This window comes from Oncorhynchus gorbuscha, linkage group LG22 (assembly GCF_021184085.1).
Source record: "Oncorhynchus gorbuscha isolate QuinsamMale2020 ecotype Even-year linkage group LG22, OgorEven_v1.0, whole genome shotgun sequence".
Classification (NCBI taxonomy): Eukaryota; Metazoa; Chordata; class Actinopteri; order Salmoniformes; family Salmonidae; genus Oncorhynchus; species Oncorhynchus gorbuscha.
In genome coordinates, this window is record NC_060194.1 from 48725970 (window position 1) to 48748704 (window position 22735).

Here is a 22735-nt window from a genome sequence, read left to right on the forward strand (position 1 = left end):
TTTCTATTGGACAAATGAAGTTAGGCCCCGCCCCGTTTCGATCCGTGTATTTTCATTCTGACCCGAAGTCGCCCTAGAAAAAGACGCAATTGTCTCTACAAGCCAGAATGTGGAATACAATGATATGTACAGGGTGTACGTGCTGTAGGTCCTTCTGATGACAGGAGGTGGAGATAAGGAGATAAGGTTTGCCTACCTTTTTGCTCTCGCAGGTAGGTTCTGTTGATTGTATTTTCAATCTCTTGATGTGATGCACAATATGTAAACAATAGCCGAATGTAACCAAAGCACGTTTCCTCGCAATCAGCAGGAATTGTTTGCCTTTCGGTCTGTGGTTAGATTAGTCTCAGTCATATTGTGCAAGTGTTTGTCACATGCGAATTGCATCAGTATTGAAAATAAAAAAACGGAAATAAAAACCGATGAAAAGACCAGCATACTGAAGGTCGGATTGATCGCATTTCCCTGTGGATATTTTGTGTCAGATTACCTCCGATATAGGGATTAAAATCATCAGGACAACAGGTCGAGTAAATTGAAGTTAAGTTTGTTCAACATTCTGACTGATAATGGGACTGTTTGGGAAGGCTGAGCCTGCATGTTAGAGACGAGTGTTGTAAGTATTTCACTCTCATCCAGAACTCAGATTGGAAGGCGTGGGCTTTACTTGAGGAAGCTTGTTGTAATAAATATATAGCACATTCTTAATTCACAAAACCAATTTACACCGAGAGGAACATTTTTCTGGAACACGCTTATTCCTGACATTGTCTGGAAAAATGTATGGTTGAGGCCTTTACAAATATTGTATACCAAACAAAGTTAAGGAAGTGCACTTTAAAATGTTTATATAAGATACATCCATGTAATTCTATGTTATCCAAATTTGTGGCTGTTGATGATATCTGCGCATTCTCTGAAAAAAAAAATAGTAGGTGAGAATCTCTCACTTGTACTTTTGAATGTAAATGTGTGTCAGAATTTTGGGAAAACCTTGCAAATCTATTTACCAAAATGAACACTACCCATGTTTTTGACATGAAGGATATAACATGATGTTACTGATGTTACTATTGCAATGATAACAAGACCATTGAAATGATTGTGATTTTTTTTAATTTTCTTGTTGCCAAATACTTTATAAAAACAAACAAATTCCAAATTTCTAAACCAAAATTATACATGTTTCTGATTTGAATTGAACAATCTTATTATAACAACGTGAGATGAGGAATAGAAGTCGAGGCCAGCAAAGTGGAGCTGGATCAACAACGTGAGATGAGGAATAGAAGTCGAGCCCAGCAAGCTGGAGCTGGATCGGCAACGTGAGATGAGGAATAGAAGTCGAGGCCAGCAAGGTGGAGCTGGATCGGCAAAGTGAGATGAGGAATAGAAGTCGAGGCCAGCAAGGTGGAGCTGGATCGACAACGTGAGATGAGGAATAGAAGTCGAGGCCAGCAAGGTGGAGCTGGATCGGCAAAGTGAGATGAGGAATAGAAGTCGAGGCCAGCAAGGTGGAGCTGGATCGGCAAAGTGAGATGAGGAATAGAAGTCGAGGCCAGCAAGGTGGAGCTGGATCAACAACGTGAGATGAGGAATAGAAGTCGAGGCCAGCAAGGTGGAGCTGGATCAACAACGTGAGATGAGGAATAGAAGTCGAGGCCAGCAAGGTGGAGCTGGATCAACAACGTGAGATGAGGAATAGAAGTCGAGGCCAGCAAGGTGGAGCTGGATCAACAACGTGAGATGAGGAATAGAAGTCGAGGCCAGCAAGGTGGAGCTGGATCAACAACGTGAGATGAGGAATAGAAGTCGAGGCCAGCAAGGTGGAGCTGGATCAACAACGTGAGATGAGGAATAGAAGTCGAGGCCAGCAAGGTGGAGCTGGATCAACAACGTGAGATGAGGAATAGAAGTCGAGGCCAGCAAGGTGGAGCTGGATCAACAACGTGAGATGAGGAATAGAAGTCGAGGCCAGCAAGGTGGAGCTGGATCGGCAAAGTGAGATGAGGAATAGAAGTCGAGGCCAGCAAGGTGGAGCTGGATCGGCAACGTGAGATGAGGAATAGAAGTCGAGGCCAGCAAGGTGGAGCTGGATCGGCAAAGTGAGATGAGGAATAGAAGTCGAGGCCAGCAAGGTGGAGCTGGATCAACAACGTGAGATGAGGAATAGAAGTCGAGGCCAGCAAGGTGGAGCTGGATCAACAACGTGAGATGAGGAATAGAAGTCGAGGCCAGCAAGGTGGAGCTGGATCAACAACGTGAGATGAGGAATAGAAGTCGAGGCCAGCAAGGTGGAGCTGGATCAACAACGTGAGATGAATAATAGAAGTCGAGGCCAGCAAGGTGGAGCTGGATCGACAATGTGAGATGAGGAATAGAAGTTGAGGCCAGCAAGGTGGAGCTGGATCAACAACGTGAGATGAGGAATAGAAGTCGAGGCCAGCAAGGTGGAGCTGGATCGGCAAAGTGAGATGAGGAATAGAAGTCGAGGCCAGCAAGGTGGAGCTGGATCAACAACGTGAGATGAGGAATAGAAGTTGAGGCCAGCAAGGTGGAGCTGGATCGGCAAAGTGAGATGAGGAATAGAAGTCGAGGCCAGCAAGGTGGAGCTGGATCAACAACGTGAGATGAGGAATAGAAGTCGAGGCCAGCAAGGTGGAGCTGGATCAACAACGTGAGATGAGGAATAGAAGTCGAGGCCAGCAAGGTGGAGCTGGATCAACAACGTGAGATGAGGAATAGAAGTCGAGGCCAGCAAAGTGGAGTGTGTGTGTGTGTCCGTGCAAGTAGAAAAGCATGTTGACTCGCCCTACTTGTAGTGAGACACCAATGCCCTCCTCCTCTCTTTCACGTTGACTCGCCCTACTTGTAGAGAAACACCAATGCCCTCCTCTCTTTCATGTGAACACAATGGTCTATCGCTCTGTCATAAAGTACACACTATGTTGTCGTAGGCTACCTGGCTAAAATTCATGTTCGCTAGTTATTTTAGCCTTCTACATATTGAACTTCCATCCTCTCAAACCAGGGGAACAATGTATGAATTACTGGTTGGATCAGAATTGCCGTTATAATCATTGGCCAGTATGGAAAGTTAAGTAAAACCACAAGTCCAAATCCCTATCTCCATCCATGGCTAATATAGGTAAGGGATAATTTTAGCTAGCTAGTTAGCCGCCCGAGGACAACAACGGGACGAGATGCAACAATTCAAGTGGTTTCCGTCAGTGACGTATGCTTTTACAATGATTTGATGGGAGTGAAGCCAAATCCAAAGGAGTGAAGCCAAATCCAAACTGGCTTCCGTTGACACTTTTTTTTTGGTGCGCCAGGACCAATCACAATTGAACTCGATGCTGATTGGTTATTGTTTTATACTCTCTCTTTTTTTTTTATCAAGGAGGCCAAATGCTCGCTGGCTTCCCTTTCATTCAGTGCTACGACGGAAACAATGTCATTCTCTTTTGGACCAGACCGCATCAGATAGCTGGGCCTACAGAGACAGAGGGGCACCGTTTGGCTCGGATGCTTTCTCTGGTGAGATGCGTTCGGCCTCCTGTGAATTGAAGGAACGTTATGAAACGCAGAGACGAAAGATACATTTTTTTTTAAAGTTGGGGAAGCCTGGCTTCACTTGGCATCCATGAATACACGCCACTGATGAACTTCGAAGTTGAACCATCGCAAAGGAAGGAGAAAATGTTTATGAGGGCCGGAAGCAATGTTGGGAGAAGAGAAAAGTTGGGAAAAATCTGAGGAGGAATGGAGGGGGGTGGGAAGGGGAAGAAGAGAATGAGGAAAGCAGAGGTTGGATTGGAAGAATACGGAGATAAAAAAATTATAATATGGAGTTGGGATGTCCAAGAAGATTAGTGTCAAGTGCAAACAGAGTGATCTATGCGCCAGACTGCGTTCTGGAGGTGAAATGAAAGTGGATGAGTTAAGTGAGGTGGAAGGGGTGGTGAAGAGCTCAGAACTCGGGCCTGGCATCAGTGGACATGATAAAGAATAATTTTTTTATTTATTTTACTAGGCAAGTCAGTTAAGAACAAATTCTTATTTTCAATGACTGCCTAGGAACAGTGGGTTAACTGCCTGTTCAGGGGATTTGAACTTGCAACCTTTCGGTTACTAGTCCAACGCTCTAACCACTAGGCTACCCTGCCGCCCCAGTCTGGTCCAGTAGGACTCATGTTTTTGGAGAAAGTGGACCTTTGCCTTTTGGCAGATCCATGTGTGGTTTCAGGGAGGGGGGGGGATTGGCTGCAGTTGAGTCAGTGAAGGTAACCTGTAGTGGACTTGTGATATTTGTTTGTGTTTCTTCTGACCAGCGGGAGCGGGCTCTCCTTGTCACGCAACTTTCTTTAAGAAACGTTTTGCAACACAATGAACACGCCCCTGGCCCAGCGTTTTCACAATGAGGGGATTCGATTATCTTTCCTGGGTTACTCCAGTGGAAGGACTTTCCACCGAATGAAAAGTGATTGCATGCATGACTCGGCGTGAGCCAGATGCCCCGTTCAAAGCCCAGAGAGAAATCGGCTCCAAAACAAAAGTGGCATAGTGTTAATTAAGGGGGAGGTTGTTGTTTCAGGAATACAGAATAGTCTGTCTGTCTGTCATAGTGTTTAGCTTAATTAAGGGGGAGGTTATTGCTTCAGGAATACAGAATACACTGTGCTGTCTCTCTGAATGTACTGTCTCTCTGAATGTCTGTACTGTCTGTCTGTACTGTCTCTCTGAATGTCTGTACTGTCTGTCTGTACTGTCTCTCTGAATGTCTGTACTGTCTGTCTGTACCGTATCTCTGAATGTCTGTACTGTCTGTCTGTACTGTCTGTCTGTGTCTGTCTGTCTTAGCCTAGCATTCATGGTTCTGAATAGAGGAAGTATACCTACAACCGGAAGTTAGGAGAATTAGGTTAAGGTTAGGATAATTAGGTTAAGATTGGGAGAATTAGGTTAAGGTTAGGATTAGCTCAAATTCTCTCCTAACCTGCCATGAAAAAGTCACTATCGGTTGTAGCTGTTCTGCGTCTAGTCACAACCAGCCTACCAATCCCCCTCATACAGAATATCTCTGAAAATAATGTGATCAACAGACCAGGGCCCACTCAGCCAATGAAAAGGTGGGAGTGTCATGTTGAGTGTTTTGATTTGCTCCCTTGGCACTAAGCAGGCTGTGGAAGGGACACCAAAGCTGGCAATTGGGGGTGTGGCCAGAGTGTAGGCACAATGTACTGCTCCAATGCCTGAAGCTTTCTGTAGTTGTCTGTGCCTGGCCACACTTCTAGTCTCTCCCCTCCTCTAGCCTTGGATGATAGACAAATCAAATCAGTGGAGTGACTGGCCTGGCCTCTCACCTCTATAATCTCTTTCTCTTCTCTCCAGTCAGATAGACAGACAGACGTACTGTAGATAGAGCTATCAACGATGGTGGTCCCTGGCTCTCACCACAAGCTGTATCATCCTCCGGAGGGTCTGCAGAAGGATGCTCATGTGCCTGACTTCAACCGTTATCTGGAACTTTACAAGAAGTCTATTGAGGAGCCGGACGGTAGGTTAAGAAGGCTGTTTGTTAGCCGTCCTTGTTGCTCGCAGAATAACTAAAGACTCGTGTGTGTGTGTCTGTGTGCTCTGAACAAAATCTGAATGTCCTTTTTCTTGCAGTATTCTGGAAAGAGGTCGCTAGTGATTTCTATTGGAAGAAACCTCCTACGGGTCAGATTCTGCAGTATAACTTTGATGTGACCAAAGGGAACATCTATGTGAAGTGCATGGAGGGAGCCACAACTAACATGTGCTACAACGTCCTGGACAGGAACGTGAAGGACAAGAACCTTGGTGAACGAGTGGCATTCTACTGGTAAGACAAGACAAAAGTTGACTGTTTCTACTTGTTCAGAAAAAGTTGAAGTGAATAAGAATGAGGACTACATTTTGAGCCACCGTCTGTAGCATACAAGTCTCCCTGGAGCGCCCCAGTATGGGACAGGAAGTCCTCTAGACACTACGGACCTACTATTCATTCAGTATCTACATCAACACCCTGTGTGTGTGTGTGTGTGTGTGTGTGTGTGTGTGTGTGTGTGTGTGTGTGTGTGTGTGTGTGTGTGTGTGTGTGTGTGTGTGTGTGTGTGTGTGCTCTAATGTAGTTGATTGAGCTTTTCATTTCATACGTGACCAAATATTTACTTTGTCAATGTGTGAAAATCTAACTTCTCAGACAAGTAATTCCTGTTTCTCAGAGTGCCAGGGGCTGAGATGGGGGTTTTAGGTTAATGTATACTGAGACCAACAGGTAACTAACACCTGACATCAGAGTCAGAAGATAAGCTGTTAACGGGTGTGGTTAGAGTGGAGAGGTGGGAGGTAGCCTAGTGGTTAGAGTGGAGAGGTGGCAGGTAGCCTAGTGGTTAGAGTGGAGAGGTGGCAGGTAGCCTAGTGGTTAGAGTGTAGAGGAGGCAGGTAGCCTAGTGGTTAGAGTGTAGAGGAGGCAGGTAGCCTAGTGGTTAGAGTGTAGAGGAGGCAGGTAGCCTAGTGGTTAGAGTGTAGAGGACGCAGGTAGCCTAGTGGTTAGAGTGTAGAGGACGCAGGTAGCCTAGTGGTTAGAGTGTAGAGGTGGCAGGTAGCCTAGTGGTTAGAGTGGAGAGGTGGCAGGTAGACTAGTGGTTAGAGTGGAGGGGTGGCAGGTAGCCTGGTGGTTAGAGTGGAGGGGCGGCAGGTAGCCGCGTGGTTAGAGTGGAGGGGCGGCAGGTAGCCGCGTGGTTAGAGTGGAGGGGCGGCAGGTAGCCGCGTGGTTAGAGTGGAGGGGCGGCAGGTAGCCGCGTGGTTAGAGTGGAGGGGCGGCAGGTAGCCGCGTGGTTAGAGTGGAGGGGCGGCAGGTAGCCGCGTGGTTAGAGTGGAGGGGCGGCAGGTAGCCGCGTGGTTAGAGTGGAGGGCGGCAGGTAGCCGCGTGGTTAGAGTGGAGGGCGGCAGGTAGCCGCGTGGTTAGAGTGGAGGGGCGGCAGGTAGCCGCGTGGTTAGAGTGGAGGGGCGGCAGGTAGCCGCGTGGTTAGAGTGGAGGGGCGGCAGGTAGCCGCGTGGTTAGAGTGGAGGGGCGGCAGGTAGCCGCGTGGTTAGAGTGGAGGGGCGGCAGGTAGCCGCGTGGTTAGAGTGGAGGGGCGGCAGGTAGCCGCGTGGTTAGAGTGGAGGGGCGGCAGGTAGCCGCGTGGTTAGCGTGGAGGGGCGGCAGGGTAGCCGCGTGGTTAGCGTGGAGGGGCGGCAGGGTAGCCGCGTGGTTAGCGTGGAGGGGCGGCAGGGTAGCCGCGTGGTTAGCGTGGAGGGGCGGCAGGGTAGCCGCGTGGTTAGCGTGGAGGGGCGGCAGGGTAGCCGCGTGGTTAGCGTGGAGGGGCGGCAGGGTAGCCGCGTGGTTAGCGTGGAGGGGCGGCAGGGTAGCCGCGTGGTTAGCGTGGAGGGGCGGCAGGGTAGCCGCGTGGTTAGCGTGGAGGGGCGGCAGGGTAGCCGCGTGGTTAGCGTGGAGGGGCGGCAGGGTAGCCGCGTGGTTAGCGTGGAGGGGCGGCAGGGTAGCCGCGTGGTTAGCGTGGAGGGGCGGCAGGGTAGCCGCGTGGTTAGCGTGGAGGGGCGGCAGGGTAGCCGCGTGGTTAGCGTGGAGGGGGCGGCAGGGTAGCCGCGTGGTTAGCGTGGAGGGGCGGCAGGGTAGCCGCGTGGTTAGCGTGGAGGGGCGGCAGGGTAGCCGCGTGGTTAGCGTGGAGGGGCGGCAGGGTAGCCGCGTGGTTAGAGTGGAGGGGCGGCAGGGTAGCCGCGTGGTTAGAGTGGAGGGGCGGCAGGTAGCCTCGTGGTTAGAGTAGAGTGGAGGGGCGGCAGGTAGCCTCGTGGTTAGAGTAGAGTGGAGGGGCGGCAGGTAGCCTAGTGGTTAGAGTGGAGGGGGGGCAGGTAGCCGCGTGGTTAGTGTGGAGGGGCGGCAGGTAGCCTAGTGGTTAGAGTGTAGAGGACGCAGGTAGCCTAGTGGTTAGAGTGTAGAGGACGCAGGTAGCCTAGTGGTTAGAGTGTAGAGGACGCAGGTAGCCTAGTGGTTAGAGTGTAGAGGACGCAGGTAGCCTAGTGGTTAGAGTGTAGAGGTGGCAGGTAGCCTAGTGGTTAGAGTGGAGGGGCGGCAGGTAGACTTGTGGTTAGAGTGGAGGGGCGGCAGGTAGACTAGTGGTTAGAGTGGAGGGGCGGCAGGTAGACTAGTGGTTAGAGTGGAGGGGCGGCAGGTAGCCTAGTGGTTAGAGTGGAGGGGCGGCAGGTAGCCTAGTGGTTAGAGTGGAGGGGCGGCAGGTAGCCTAGTGGTTAGAGTGGAGGGGCGGCAGGTAGCCTAGTGGTTAGAGTGGAGGGGCGGCAGGTAGCCTAGTGGTTAGAGTGGAGGGGCGGCAGGTAGCCTAGTGGTTAGAGTGGAGGGGCGGCAGGTAGCCTAGTGGTTAGAGTGGAGGGGCGGCAGGTAGCCTAGTGGTTAGAGTGGAGGGGCGGCAGGTAGCCTAGTGGTTAGAGTGGAGGGGCGGCAGGTAGCCTAGTGGTTAGAGTGGAGGGGCGGCAGGTAGACTAGTGGTTAGAGTGGAGGGGCGGCAGGTAGCCTCGTGGTTAGAGTGGAGGGGCGGCAGGTAGCCTGGTGGTTAGAGTGGAGGGGCGGCAGGTAGCCTGGTGGTTAGAGTGGAGGGCGGCAGGTAGCCTGGTGGTTAGAGTGGAGGGCGGCAGGTAGCCTGGTGGTTAGAGGGGAGGGGCGGCAGGTAGCCTGGTGGTTAGAGGGGAGGGGCGGCAGGTAGCCTGGTGGTTAGAGGGGAGGGGCGGCAGGTAGCCTGGTGGTTAGAGGGGAGGGGCGGCAGGTAGCCGCGTGGTTAGAGGGGAGGGGCGGCAGGTAGCCGCGTGGTTAGAGTGGAGGGGCGGCAGGTAGCCGCGTGGTTAGAGTGGAGGGGCGGCAGGTAGCCGCGTGGTTAGAGTGGAGGGGCGGCAGGTAGCCGCGTGGTTAGAGTGGAGGGGCGGCAGGTTAGCCGCGTGGTTAGAGTGGAGGGGCGGCAGGGTAGCCGCGTGGTTAGCGTGGAGGGGCGGCAGGGTAGCCGCGTGGTTAGCGTGGAGGGGCGGCAGGGTAGCCGCGTGGTTAGCGTGGAGGGGCGGCAGGGTAGCCGCGTGGTTAGCGTGGAGGGGCGGCAGGGTAGCCGCGTGGTTAGCGTGGAGGGGCGGCAGGGTAGCCGCGTGGTTAGCGTGGAGGGGCGGCAGGGTAGCCGCGTGGTTAGAGTGGAGGGGCGGCAGGTAGCCGCGTGGTTAGAGTGGAGGGGCGGCAGGTAGCCGCGTGGTTAGTGTGGAGGGGCGGCAGGTAGCCTCGTGGTTAGAGTAGAGTGGAGGGGCGGCAGGTAGCCTAGTGGTTAGAGTGGAGGGACGGCAGGGAGCCGCGTGGTTAGTGTGGAGGGGCGGCAGGTAGCCTAGTGGTTAGAGTGGAGGGGCGGCAGGTAGCCTAGTGGTTAGAGTGGAGGGGGGGCAGGTAGCCGCGTGGTTAGTGTGGAGGGGCGGCAGGTAGCCTCGTGGTTAGTGTGGAGGGGCGGCAGGTAGCCTAGTGGTTAGTGTGGAGGGGCGGCAGGGAGCCGCGTGGTTAGTGTGGAGGGGCGGCAGGTAGCCTAGTGGTTAGAGTGGAGGGGGGGCAGGTAGCCGCGTGGTTAGTGTGGAGGGGCGGCAGGTAGCCTCGTGGTTAGAGTAGAGTGGAGGGGCGGCAGGTAGCCTAGTGGTTAGAGTGGAGGGACGGCAGGGAGCCTAGTGGTTGGAGCGTTGGGTCAGTAACCTTAAGGTTGCTGGATCAAATCCCCGAGCTGACAAGGGAAAAAAATCTGTCGTTCTGGCCCTGAACAAGCCCCGGTAGGCCGTCATTGTAAATAATAATTTGTTCTTTAACTGACTTGCCTTGTTAAATACATGGTCAATATTTATTTTTTATTCTTTTTTTAAACATTTTTTTTTTAAACATTCTTTAAAATTCTTCTTTTTTTTAATACAAAAACTGACCATTTTGTTTTGTCTCTTTGGATTTTAAAGTGCAGACTTTAATTTCAAGTTATTTTCATCGTTTAGCAATTACAGCACGTTTTGTACACAGTCCACTCATTTTAGGGGACCAAAAGTATTGGGACAAATTCACTTGTATGTGTATTAAAGTAGTCTTGAAGTTCAGTATTTGGTCCCATATTCCCATAGCACGCAATGATTACATCAAGTTTGTGACTCTACAAACTTGATGGATGAATTTGCTGTTTGTTTTGGTTGTGTTACAGATTATTTTTGTGCCCAACAGAAATTAATGGTAAATAATGTATTGTGTCATTTAGGAGCTACAGTCTACAGCTGTAAGGTTAGCTGTAAGGTTAGCTGTAAGGTTAGCTGTAAGGTTAGCTGTAAGGTTAGCTGTAGCTGTACGGTTAGCTGTAGCTGTTACGGTTAGCTGTAGCTGTTACGGTTAGCTGTAGCTGTACGGTTAGCTGTAGTTGTAAGGTTAGCTGAATGCTTGAGATGGTCATTTTTGTCTCTTCAGTCAGACTGAGTCCTAGTCATCCTGGCCAGCTTCACAGTCATTGGTCTGCTCTTGATCGTTGTATTATCTGGGTGTCTTTAACGGTTATTATTGTAACACAGTCAGCCACGTCTCTTCGTCGTGCACATAGCGGGATGATGTTAATGTCAGCTATCTACAGTACAACAGGTGAGGTCAGATCCAAGCTTTACCCAGGCAGACTGCCATGGTAACTGGGTCGGGGCTTGGGAGTTGAGACAGACTTGTGCAACAGTGTGCCACATAACTAAACAAGCAGACAGACCGACATCGGACAGGCATTCAAACCCGAATATAGACTGAACAAGCTGCTAAAGGAGAACATCCTGTCTGAGCAAACAACAGGATGCATTGCTACATTTTAGGATTGAAATGACAGACGTTGTTTTATACATGACGCAACATGAGGACTGAGGAGAAGTCATTGGAAAGTTTAAAACTAAAAGTCCAAAATGACACAATAAGGGAATAGGTGTCCTCTTCAGGTGTGTCTTCTAACTGACTGTGATGAATGACAACATGACCTGAATTGTTGACTCGGATAATCAAAGGCTTGACGTTTTTATATTGTATTGATTCAGATAAAGCCTTGATGTTTTTTAAATGTCTGTTCTCTAGGGAAGGGAACTCACCTGATCACCACGAGGCCATCACCTACAGTCAGCTGCTTGGACAGGTGTGCAGGTGTTCCAACACTCTGAAGCAGATGGGTAAGGTGGCACACCTTAGTGTGGCATACGAAAGAAATAGGCAAGCTTACCACTTTTCCCAATTTACTGCCCTTGTGAAGAACATTCATAAATGGTGCCGCTTTTCTTTAGAAATGTTTTAAATACTGAGTTTCCCCGTCAAAACCAGCACAACATCACCTTTTAACTTAACATTATCGTATAGAGTTAAATACCATGTATTTATATCTATCTCCTCCACCATTTTGTCTTCTGGCGTGTGTGTTAACAGGAGTGAGGAAGGGAGACAGGGTGGCCATCTACCTCCCTATGATTCCAGAGCTGGTGTACACCATGCTGGCCTGCACCAGGATAGGAGCAGTCCACTCCATCGTGGTCAGTGCAGGGATTGACATTATGGGTTGCCCTATTGCCTGGGGGGAAAGTTATATATATATATATATATCTATCTATATCCCATAACAATGGTGAAGAGATGAAGTCGATCAGAAATCAATCCCGGGTTTATTCCAAGTTGCAACAGGGAGACACCACCCAGCACAGAAACAGAGGAACATGTCTAACTGGTCTTCTCTGAGAAGGTACCCCCCGTATATCCTAATCAGCAGACGACTGTTCAAACAAAAAGACACACACACACACACACACGCACGTGTCTTACGGACGACAATAACAATCAGTGTCCTCAGTCCTTGTACCTTCAATCTGGCATCAATCACATCAATCACTAACTAAACATTCTGTTAATCACCTTTAAACTGAATATGAACTTCATCTGGGCTCCCGAGTGGCGCAGCGGTCTAAGGAACTGCGTCACTACAGGTCCCTGGTTCGAATCCAGGCTGTATCACAACCGGCTGTGATTGGGAGTCCCATAGGACGGCGCACAGTTTGCCCAGCGTCGTCCAGGTTTGGCCTGGTTCTGGCCATCATTGACCTGGTTCTGGCCATCATTGACCTGGTTCTGGCCATCATTGACCTGGTTCTGGCCATCATTGACCTGGTTCTGGCCATCATTGACCTGGTTCTGGCCATCATTGGCCTGGTTCTGGCCATCATTGGCCTGGTTCTGGCCATCATTGGCCTGGTTCTGGCCATCATTGGCCTGGTTCTGGCCATCATTGACCTGCTTCTGGCCATCATTCTAAATAAGATTTTTATTTTTTATTTTTAACTGACTAGTTAAATAAAGTGTTAAATAAATATAATAATATCGTAAATATTTCCATTAAACAAGCGAACTGAGCAGTCGTTCTAGTTAAATATTGAAGTCTGAAAAGGCACTTGACCATCGGGCAAGTCAGGAGTATTTTTTGGGGGGGAGTTGCTCGAAGATTATGATTACTTAGCCAAAAATGTAAATGAGCTATTTACACTCCACTCAGAAACGACATATATTGACAGAAAGATCTGTACTGGAATTCTTTGTATTCTAGTTATTAGCAGGCTCAACTTGTCTGGCTGTGATAAATTGTCTGTCTTTCACTTAAACAATGGGGAGGAACTGGAAATATCAGTTTTAGGCTACTGGAATTCACTATAAAAACGAAATAACAATAAATCGCCTGTCCAATGGGAGAGCAGGACTAGCTCAACTAGCACTGCCTGTGTGGGTTGTTTTTTTTTTATAGCTCCGCTAATACGACTAATGTAGTCTTAATAAGGTGTGTAGATGTTCCACACTGTAATCGACTGGTTTTGTTTTCTGTTTCCAGACTGTACTGACTGACAAAGGTGGGGGGGTTCTGTAGAGAATGGGGTCATGCCTGCCCCTGTCGGTTCTGCCTGACCTCGCCTTGCAGAGTTATCAGCTGTTCAGTAGCATGTGAACACCAGTTGGGATAACACCTGCAAACGGGGCTGTGTCCCAAGTGGCACCCTATTCCCTACATAGTGCCCTATAATGGCTCCCTATTCCCTACATAGTGCCCTATAATGGCACCCTATTCCCTACATAGTGCCCCGTAATGGCTCCCTATTCCCTACATAGTGCCCTATAATGGCACCCTATTCCCTACATAGTGCCCTATAATGGCACCCTATTCCCTACATAGTGCCCTATAATGGCACCCTATTCCCTACATAGTGCCCTATAATGGCACCCTATTCCCTACATAGTGCCCTATAATGGCACCCTATTCCCTACATAGTGCCCTATAATGGCACCCTATTCCCTACATAGTGCCCTATAATGGCACCCTATTCCCTACATAGTGCCCTGTAATGGCACCCTATTCCCTACATAGTGCCCCGTAATGGCACCCTATTCCCTACATAGTGCCCCGTAATGGCTCCCTATTCCCTACATAGTGCCCCGTAATGGCTCCCTATTCCCTACATAGTGCCCCGTAATGGCTCCCTATTCCCTACATAGTGCCCCGTAATGGCTCCCTATTCCCTACATAGTGCCCCGTAATGGCTCCCTATTCCCTACATAGTGCCCCGTAATGGCTCCCTATTCCCTACATAGTGCCCCGTAATGGCTCCCTATTCCCTACATAGTGCCCCGTAATGGCACCCTATTCCCTACATAGTGCCCCGTAATGGCTCCCTATTCCCTACATAGTGCCCCGTAATGGCACCCTATTCCCTACATAGTGCCCCGTAATGGCACCCTATTCCCTACATAGTGCCCCGTAATGGCACCCTATTCCCTACATAGTGCCCCGTAATGGCACCCTATTCCCTACATAGTGCCCCGTAATGGGTCCCTATTCCCTACATAGTGCTTTAAAATGTGGACCAGCCACACTAGAACTGTCAGCATGCTATTTGGGCCAGGATCATAGCAAGAATACATGTATAGTCATTTTAGCAGCAAGCTGAGCCAGACACCATTTCGGTCATAACCTTTGCGTCTCAAGTAGAGTTTATAGCCTTGTAGTTGAACAATACCTCATGTCAGGTGTGTCCCCAAGGTTATTTTTAATGCAGTATGCAGGACTATATTTAGACCTATTTTAAAATGTAAGTGTCCCTCTTCCTGCTGGACCATTGTTCTATGAGCTGTCTAATGTTTTATGATTCATTAATGGGACATAAGAGATTGTTGCCAATGTTTTGATTGTGTTGGGCTGTTTGCAGTATCACTACTTCTATTCTGATGTAGCATGATTTCTCATGTAGTTTGAAACAACAAGGCAGATCATTTAATTTCTTTTTAATATATATATTTTTAAAGTTTAGAAATGCTTTTGTATTCAATGCCATTTTGCCGAGGACATTTTTAAACAATAGAGTCCGTCACGTTCTAAAATGTATTTCGTATTAAAACGCTATGGTCACATTGAGAGGTAGGAAGTGTTAAACTGTGAACTATTTAACTGTGTCCAATGCAGAAGTGGCTTTTCTTTTTGTTTCTTTTAAAGGAGCAGGCTTACAGTAAATGATAAAGCTGTGTGCTTTCGCTCAAGTAGATCTGGGACCAGGCTAACTCTAACATCAAATCATTTTTATTTAATATTTTTATATTGAGCAAATGTTGATTCGGCAATAACAATCAATCACAATGTTCTGTTAAATGACTCCATTAGATGTTGGCGTTTCACCCTGTTATACACATTGTACAACCTCACTGAGGCGTGTGTGGGTTCAGTTTGCAGGTTTCTCCGCTGAGTCTCTGTGTGAGAGGATCATGGATTCCCAGTGTAGTATCCTGGTGACTGCAGGTAAGGTGGAGTGGCTGACGTCCAGGGCTCTAAATAAATTAAATTAAATAAAAAATGAATTGGTAGCACTGGTGCTCCCAACTTCAAAAAGTTAGGAGCACAACATAAAATCTAGGAGCACCAGAAGATGTATTTTGTTTTAATTGATTTGAGATCTAGCATATTGGGTCTATATGAATTCTAGCTGCTTTGGAAGCTAGCCAGCCAGTTGTGCTCTAGAAACTAATTTTTAACCCTGTAAAAACGTGTTTATTATAAATAAATATATATTTTGGTGGGTATAGTTACACTTTAATTTTCACTTCTCAAAAGACAGGCTTTTGGCTGGCAGTGTTCTACATGGCCAATGGTAGAGTTTGCAAAACAAAACACCACTCAATTTGATACAAATCATCATGATATCATATTTAACCTGTACCCCTACACATTGACTTGGTACCCCCTGTATTTAGCCTCGTTATTTTTTATTTTATTATTTTATTTTAGTTTAATTTATTTAGTAAATATTTTCTTAACTCCTTTTTTACATTTTTTTAAAAACTGAGTTGTTGGTTAAGGGCTTGTAAGTAAGCATGACATGGTAAGGTCTACTACACCTGTTGTATTCGGGCGCATGTGACACAAATAACATTTTAGATTTAATTTGATATCATTATGCCAGATAATTTGAAACGTTTTATGGGAAAGCCATTCATTAGAAATCACTGTTTCATTGCGGCTTGGTTGGGTTGTGTTTCGGAGGACGCACGGCTCTCGACCTTCGCTTCTCCTCAGTCCGTATGGGAGTTGCAGCGATGAGACAAGACTGTAACTACCAATGGGAAACCATGGAATTGGGGAGGAAAAAGGGCTAAAATAAGTAATAATAATACAAAAATAAATGACTGTTTCGCTAACTGGCTAAACAAAGTGGCGGACCCTGGCGTTGCCATGACGTCATCAGAACACTGTTTCGCTAACTGGCTAAACAAAGTGGCGGACCCTGGCGTTGCCATGACGTCATCAGAACACTGTTTCGCTAACTGGCTAAACAAAGTGGCGGACCCTGGCGTTGCCATGACGTCATCAGAACACTGTTTCGCTAACTGGCTAAACAAAGTGGCGGACCCTGGCGTTGCCATGACGTCATCAGAACACTGTTTCGCTAACTGGCTAAACAAAGTGGCGGACCCTGGCGTTGCCATGACGTCATCAGAACACTGTTTCGCTAACTGGCTAAACAAAGTGGCGGACACGGGCGTTGCCATGACGTCATCAGAACACTGTTTCGCTAACTGGCTAAACAAAGTGGCGGACCCTGGCGTTGCCATGACTTCATCAGAACACTGTTTCGTTAACTGGCTAAACAAAGTGGCGGACACGGGCGTTGCCATGACGTCATCAGAACACTGTTTCGCTAACTGGCTAAACAAAGTGGCGGACCCTGGCGTTGCCATGACGTCATCAGAACACTGTTTCGCTAACTGGCTAAACAAAGTGGCGGACCCTGGCGTTGCCATGACGTCATCAGAACACTGTTTCGCTAACTGGCTAAACAAAGTGGCGGACACGGGCGTTGCCATGACGTCATCAGAACACTGTTTCGTTAACTGGCTAAACAAAGTGGCGGACACGGGCGTTGCCATGACGTCATCAGAACACTGTTTCGCTAACTGGCTAAACAAAGTGGCGGACACGGGCGTTGCCATGACGTCATCAGAACACCGACGTAGTGTTTAATATTCTGAATGAGTGCTCGATTTTCCCCTCAGCGAAGCCCATCATTACAACTATATTTATCTGGGAGTGGTTTTCTTCCGGTTCCCACTGGTGTTCCCTAAAATAAAACATGTCAGGTCACACAACAAAATATCTAGGAGCATTTTAGAGCCCTGCTGATGTCCAATGAGATGACACCGTGCATGTGGGACTGGCTGATGTCGTCCAATGAGATGACACCATGCATGTGGGACTGGCTGATGTCCAATGAGATGACACCATGCATGTGGGACGTGGCTGATGTCCTCCAATGAGATGACACCATGCATGTGGGATGTGGCTGATGTCCAATGAGATGACACCATGCATGTGGGACGTGGCTGATGTCCTCCAATGAGATGACACCATGCATGTGGGATGTGGCTGATGTCCAATGAGATGACACCATGCATGTGGGTCGTGGCTGATGTCCAATAAGATGACACCATGCATGTGGGTCGTGGCTGGTCCCGAGTGGCGCAGGGTTCTAAGGCACTTCATCTCAGTTCGATTCCAGCCACAACCGGCCGCCGTGACTGGGAGCCCCGTAGGGCGGCGCACAATTGGCCCAGCGTCGTCCGGGTTTGGTCGGTGTAGGCCTTCATTGTAAATAAGAATTTGTTCTTAAACTAACTTTCCTAGTTAAATAAAGGTTGAATAAAAACATTTTAAAGCAATTACCTCCTATATGGGCTTGGGTTTCCAACAGTTCAGACGAACACTTTATCTTATCAACTTGCATTCTCTCTCTCTCTCTCAAGATGGTGTGTACAGAGGGGAGAAGTTGATCAACCTGAAACAGATAGCAGACGAGGCTCTGGAGAAATGTAGGGAGAAGTAGGTTCTCTCTAAACCTCATGGTTCTGCCTATACCTACTGCATCCTCTCTGTCTGTCTCTGTCTCTTCATCACAGATACTGTTTACCTTAACCCCTGAGATAGGAGCAGTGGCACACACACAGAGCCAGACCCTGTTGATGGAGAGTGTTGTATGTTCTGCAAGCTGTGGGGTTGGTGGGGCAACAGCAAGAGTTTTGATTCTACAGGGAAGCCCCATCTGTCTGTTGCCCCTAGCGATCTCGATCTGTCGCCGTAGCGATTTTGTGTGTCTGTGAAACGGCACTTGTATGTCTATCGCAGCCAAAAGACATATGACAGCATATAAACACCATATGGAAGATACTCTACCATGTAGAAGCATACACTGAGTGGATGAAACATTAGGAACACCTGCTCTTTCCATGACATAGACTGACCAGGTGAATCCAGGTGAAACCTATGATCCCTTTTGGAGTCAACATGGGCCCAGCATCCCTGTGGAAACTCTTTAAACACCATGTAGAGTCCCATGTCCTGACGAATTGAGGCTGTTCTGAGGGGAAACGATGGTGCAACTTAATATTAGAAAGGTGTTCCTAATGTTTTGTCCACTCAGTGTATAGGGCATATTCAGCGGTGCTACACTGACTGCCCTTACGGACAGATAACACATCCGGTATCTATGCCGACAGCTCTGCTCTTCTTTTCTCCACAGAGCATCCGCCACTGTTACAAGGTGTTTAGTAGTGAAACATCATGCACTGAGGACACAAGATGGAGATGTTTCCAACAAATTGCAGGTAGGCCCAGATTTTGACCGGACGTTCATCTACCAGGTGCCTAAAATAGCTCTTTCTTTTTTTGTTTCTTTTTTCTTCTTTTTTTTTTTGGCGATTTGAACAACAGTTCAATCTAAAAAATAAACATCTTGAGTTTTAACCTGAGTTGTTTGTCGATGTGCTGTCCTCCTCCTGCTGTAATTCCTGGTGTAGTTTTACTGTATTCTGACTATCGTGGTCCTGCTGTAATTCCTGGTGTAGTTTTTTTAGATATATTTTGTCAGATGTTACTATGGAATACTGAAGTATAATTACAAGCATTTCATAAGTGTCAAAGGCTTTTATTGACAATTACATGAAGTTGATGCAAAGAGTCACCTTGTCTTCTCCGGACAAGCTTTGTTCCGGATGCCCCAAACAATCGGAAAGGGGATTAATCAGAGAATTACTTTACCCCAGTCCTCAGCAGTCCAATCCCTGTACCTTTTGCAGAATATCAGTCTGTCCCTGATGTTTTTCCTGGGGAGAAGTGGCTTCTTTGCTGCCCTTCTTGACACCAGGCCATCCTCCAAAGGTCTTCGCCTCACTGTGCGTGCAGGTGCCCTTACCTGCCTGCTGCCATTCCTGAGCAAGCTCTGTACTGGTGGTGCCTCGATCCAGCAGCTGAATCAACTTTAGGAGATGGTCCTGGCGCTTGCTGGACTATCTTGGGCGCCCTGAAGCCTTCTTTACAACAATTGAACCGCTCTCCTTGAAGTTCTTGATGATCCGATAAATCGTTGATTTAGGTGCAATCTTACTGGCAGCAATATCCTTGCCTGTGAAGCCCTTTTTGTGCAAAGCAATGATGACGGCACGTGTTTCCTTGCGGGTAACCATGATTGACAGAGGAAGAACAATGATTCCAAGCACCAACCTCTTTTTGAAGCTTCCAGTCTGTTATTCAAACTCAATCAGCATGACGGAGTGATCTCCAGCCTTGTCCTCGTCAACACTCACACCTGTGTTAACAAGATAATTACTGACATGTCAGCTGGTCCTTTTGTGGCAGGGCTGAAATGCAGTGGAAATGTTTTTTTGGGGTGTTCATTTGCATAGCGAAGTGGGACTTTGCAATTCATCTGATCACTCTTCATATCATTCTGGAGTATATGCAAATTGCCATCATACACACTGAGGCAGCAGACTGTGAAAATTAATATTTGTGTCATTCTCAAAACTTTTGGCCGTAACTCTACCTCTACTGTATTCTGACGATCAGGTTCCTGTTGTATTTCCTGTTTTCCAGACGCCGTGGGATGCTGCGTGTGATGTGTGTTGGGAGGAGGTGATGGGACAGGTCTCAGAGCAGTGTGAACCTGACTCCTGTTGTATTTCCTGTTTTCCAGACTCCCTGGGATGCTGCGTGTGATGTGTGTTGGGAGGAGGTGATGGGACAGGTCTCAGAGCAGTGTGAACCTGAGTGGCTGGATGCAGAGGATCCTCTCTTTATACTTTATACCAGCGGATCTACTGGCAAACCAAAGGTAGGGTACACATACACACACACACACACACACACACATATATATATATATATATACACACATATATATACACATATATATATATACACACACACACACACACAGTGGGGCAAAAAAGTATTTAGTCAGCCACCAATTGTGCAAGTTCTCCCACTTGAAAAGATGAGAGAGGCCTGTATAATTTTCATCGTAGGTACACTTCAACTATGACAGACAATGAGAAAACAAAATCCAGAATCACATTGTAGGATTTTTTTATGAATTGATTTGCAAATTATGGTGGAAAATAAGTATTTGGTCACCTAAAAACAAGTAAGATTTCTGGCTCTCTCACAGACCTGTAACTTCTTCTTTAAGAGGCTCCTCTGTCCTCCACTCGTTACCTGTATTAATGGCACCTGTTTGAACTTGTTATCAGTATAAAAGACACCTGTCCACAACCTCACAGTCACACTCCAAACTCCACTATGGCCAAGACCAAAGAGCTGTCAAAGGAAACCAGAAACAAAATTGTAGACCTGCACCAGGCTGGGAAGACTGAATCTGCAATAGGTAAGCAGCTTGGTTTGAAGAAATCAACTGTGGGAGCAATTATTAGGAAATGGAAGACATACAAGACCACTGATAATCTCCTTCGATCTGGGGCTCCACGCAAGATCTCACCCCGTGGGGTCAAAATGAACACAAGAACGATGAGCAAAAATCCCAGAACCACTCATCTTTTTAAGTGGGAGAACTTGCACAATTGGTGGCAGACTAAATACTTTTTTGCCCCACTGTATATATACACACACACTCAGTCACATATATATATATATATACACACACGAGGTGTGTGTATGTATGCATGTTCCTCTGTGTGTTAACCCTGGGTCTTCCTCTCCTACAGGGTGTCCTCCACACGGTAGCAGGCTACCTGCTCTACACCTCTCTGACCTTTAAGTGTGTGTTTGACCACCAGCCAGACGATGTGTACTGGTGTACCGCTGATATAGGATGGATCACCGGACACTCCTACATCACCTATGGACCCCTGGCCAACGGGGCTACCAGCGTACTGGTCAGTAGAACTGGTATAGAACTGGTCAGTAGAACTGGAATAGAACTGGTCACTAGAATGGGTATAGAACTGGTATAGAACTGGTATAGAACTGGTATAGAACTGGTATAGAACTGGTCAGTAGAACTGGTCAGTAGAACTGGTATAGAACTGGTCAGTAGAACTGGTCAGTAGAACTGGTATAGAACTGGTCAGTAGAACTGGTCAGTAGAATGGGTATAGAACTGGTCAGTAGAATGGGTATAGAACTGGTCAGTAGAACTGGTATAGAACTGGTCACTAGAATGGGTATAGAACTGGTCAGTAGAACTGGTATAGAACTGGTCAGTAGAACTGGTATAGAACTGGTCACTAGAATGGGTATAGAACTGGTCACTAGAATGGGTATAGAACTGGTCACTAGAATGGGTATAGAACTGGTCACTAGAATGGGTATAGAACTGGTCAGTAGAACTGGTCAGTAGAACTGGTATAGAACTGGTCAGTAGAACTGGTATAGAACTGGTCAGTAGAACTGGTATAGAACTGGTCAGTAGAACTGGTATAGAACTGGTCACTAGAATGGGTATAGAACTGGTCAGTAGAACAAACAACATTTTTTAAAACTTTTTTTATTTAACCTTTATTTAACTAGGCAAGTCAGTTAAGAACAAATTATTGGTCTGATTGGTTAACATGTTGGGTGGGTGGGAATCCTCTTGGTCTGATTGGTTAACATGTTGGGTGGGTGGGAATCCTCTTGGTCTGATTGGTTAACATGTTGGGTGGGTGGGAATCCTCTTTGTCTGATTGGTTAACATGTTGGGTTGGTAGGAATCCTCTTGGTCTGATTGGTTAACATGTTGGGTTGGTAGGAATCCTCTTGGTCTGATTGGTTAACATGTTGGGTGGGAACCCTCTTGGTCTGATTGGTTAAGGTTTTATACGTTGTAATACTAGCACTTCCTTTGTATATATTGCCTGACTGAACCGTGTGTGTGTGTGTGTGTGTGTGTGTGTGTGTGTGTGTGTGTGTGTGTGTGTGTGTGTGTGTGTGTGTGTGTGTGTGTGTGTGTGTGTGTGTGTGTGTGTGTGTGTGTGTGTGTGTGTGTGTGTTCTCCAGTTTGAGGGTATTCCAGTCCACCCTCACGTTGGGCGTTTCTGGGAGGTGATTGAGAAGTACAGAGTGACCAAGTTCTACACAGCTCCCACAGCCATACGCCTCCTGATGAAGTACGGATTAGATCCAGTACAGAAGTAAGACACACACACACACACACACACAGAGTGTTTTCTCAGTGTAAGGCCAGGATTCAATCCAATCTGTCCTTTTTTTGTGTGTTTTTCTGTTGCTCTGCATCTTTGTACGGTAATGTTCCCGGGGTTTGCCAGAGACCTCATACATGATGTCAGCTCCGTAGGAAATGACCTTTTAAATGTCAAGCAAACTATTACCGCTGGATCTACAGCTGATCAGATTGAATCCCGGCCTTTCATCTTTGCGTCGTACACTGATCTGAGCTACAGCACTTTGGCTATAATAAGTGTCCTTCTGTCCACTAGCGCCATCTATTGGACGAAAAGAGAACCAACACTCAGTTGAACCAGACCAGACTCTGCATTTTCTTCACTTATTCACCCTAAACCTGCCACTCCCTGCAGGTACGACCTGTCATCGCTGAGGATTCTGGGTACTGTAGGTGAGCCCATCAACCCGGAGGCGTGGCATTGGTACCACGAGGTGATTGGTCAGAAGAGATGCCCTGTGGTTGACACCTTTTGGCAGACCGAGACGGTGAGAGACGCTGAGTGAGCAATGTCCCAACTGGTGCCAGTCCAGAATGTCTGTTTTGAAATCGTCCTTTTTAAAATTTTAAATCGTTTAATTGTTTTCCATTACATCTA

General features: G+C 47.5%; 1 protein-coding gene across 7 annotated transcripts in view; it reads left to right on the forward strand.

Moving 5' to 3' along the window:
• The window catches only part of LOC124010170 (acetyl-coenzyme A synthetase, cytoplasmic-like), a 95299-nt gene that overhangs the window by 25621 nt on the left and 46943 nt on the right, over window positions 1-22735 (forward strand). For 2 of the 7 annotated variants that reach the window (XR_006834374.1, XM_046322554.1), the window contains exons 1-12: window positions 54-212; window positions 5395-5560; window positions 5674-5869; window positions 11192-11283; window positions 11534-11637; window positions 14858-14930; window positions 17429-17504; window positions 18202-18286; window positions 19654-19791; window positions 20681-20851; window positions 21954-22087; window positions 22493-22625. Coding sequence is in view for 6 of the 7 variants with exons in the window: in XM_046322554.1 (XP_046178510.1) it covers window positions 5437-5560; window positions 5674-5869; window positions 11192-11283; window positions 11534-11637; window positions 14858-14930; window positions 17429-17504; window positions 18202-18286; window positions 19654-19791; window positions 20681-20851; window positions 21954-22087; window positions 22493-22625 (1326 nt within the window). In the remaining variant the exon portion in view is untranslated. Of the gene's footprint in view, window positions 1-38; window positions 213-399; window positions 617-5394; window positions 5561-5673; window positions 5870-11191; window positions 11284-11533; window positions 11638-14857; window positions 14931-17428; window positions 17505-18201; window positions 18287-19653; window positions 19792-20680; window positions 20852-21953; window positions 22088-22492; window positions 22626-22735 lie in introns of those variants that run through there. The other 5 variants (XM_046322556.1, XM_046322558.1, XM_046322555.1 and 2 more) reach the window with 5 other exon arrangements.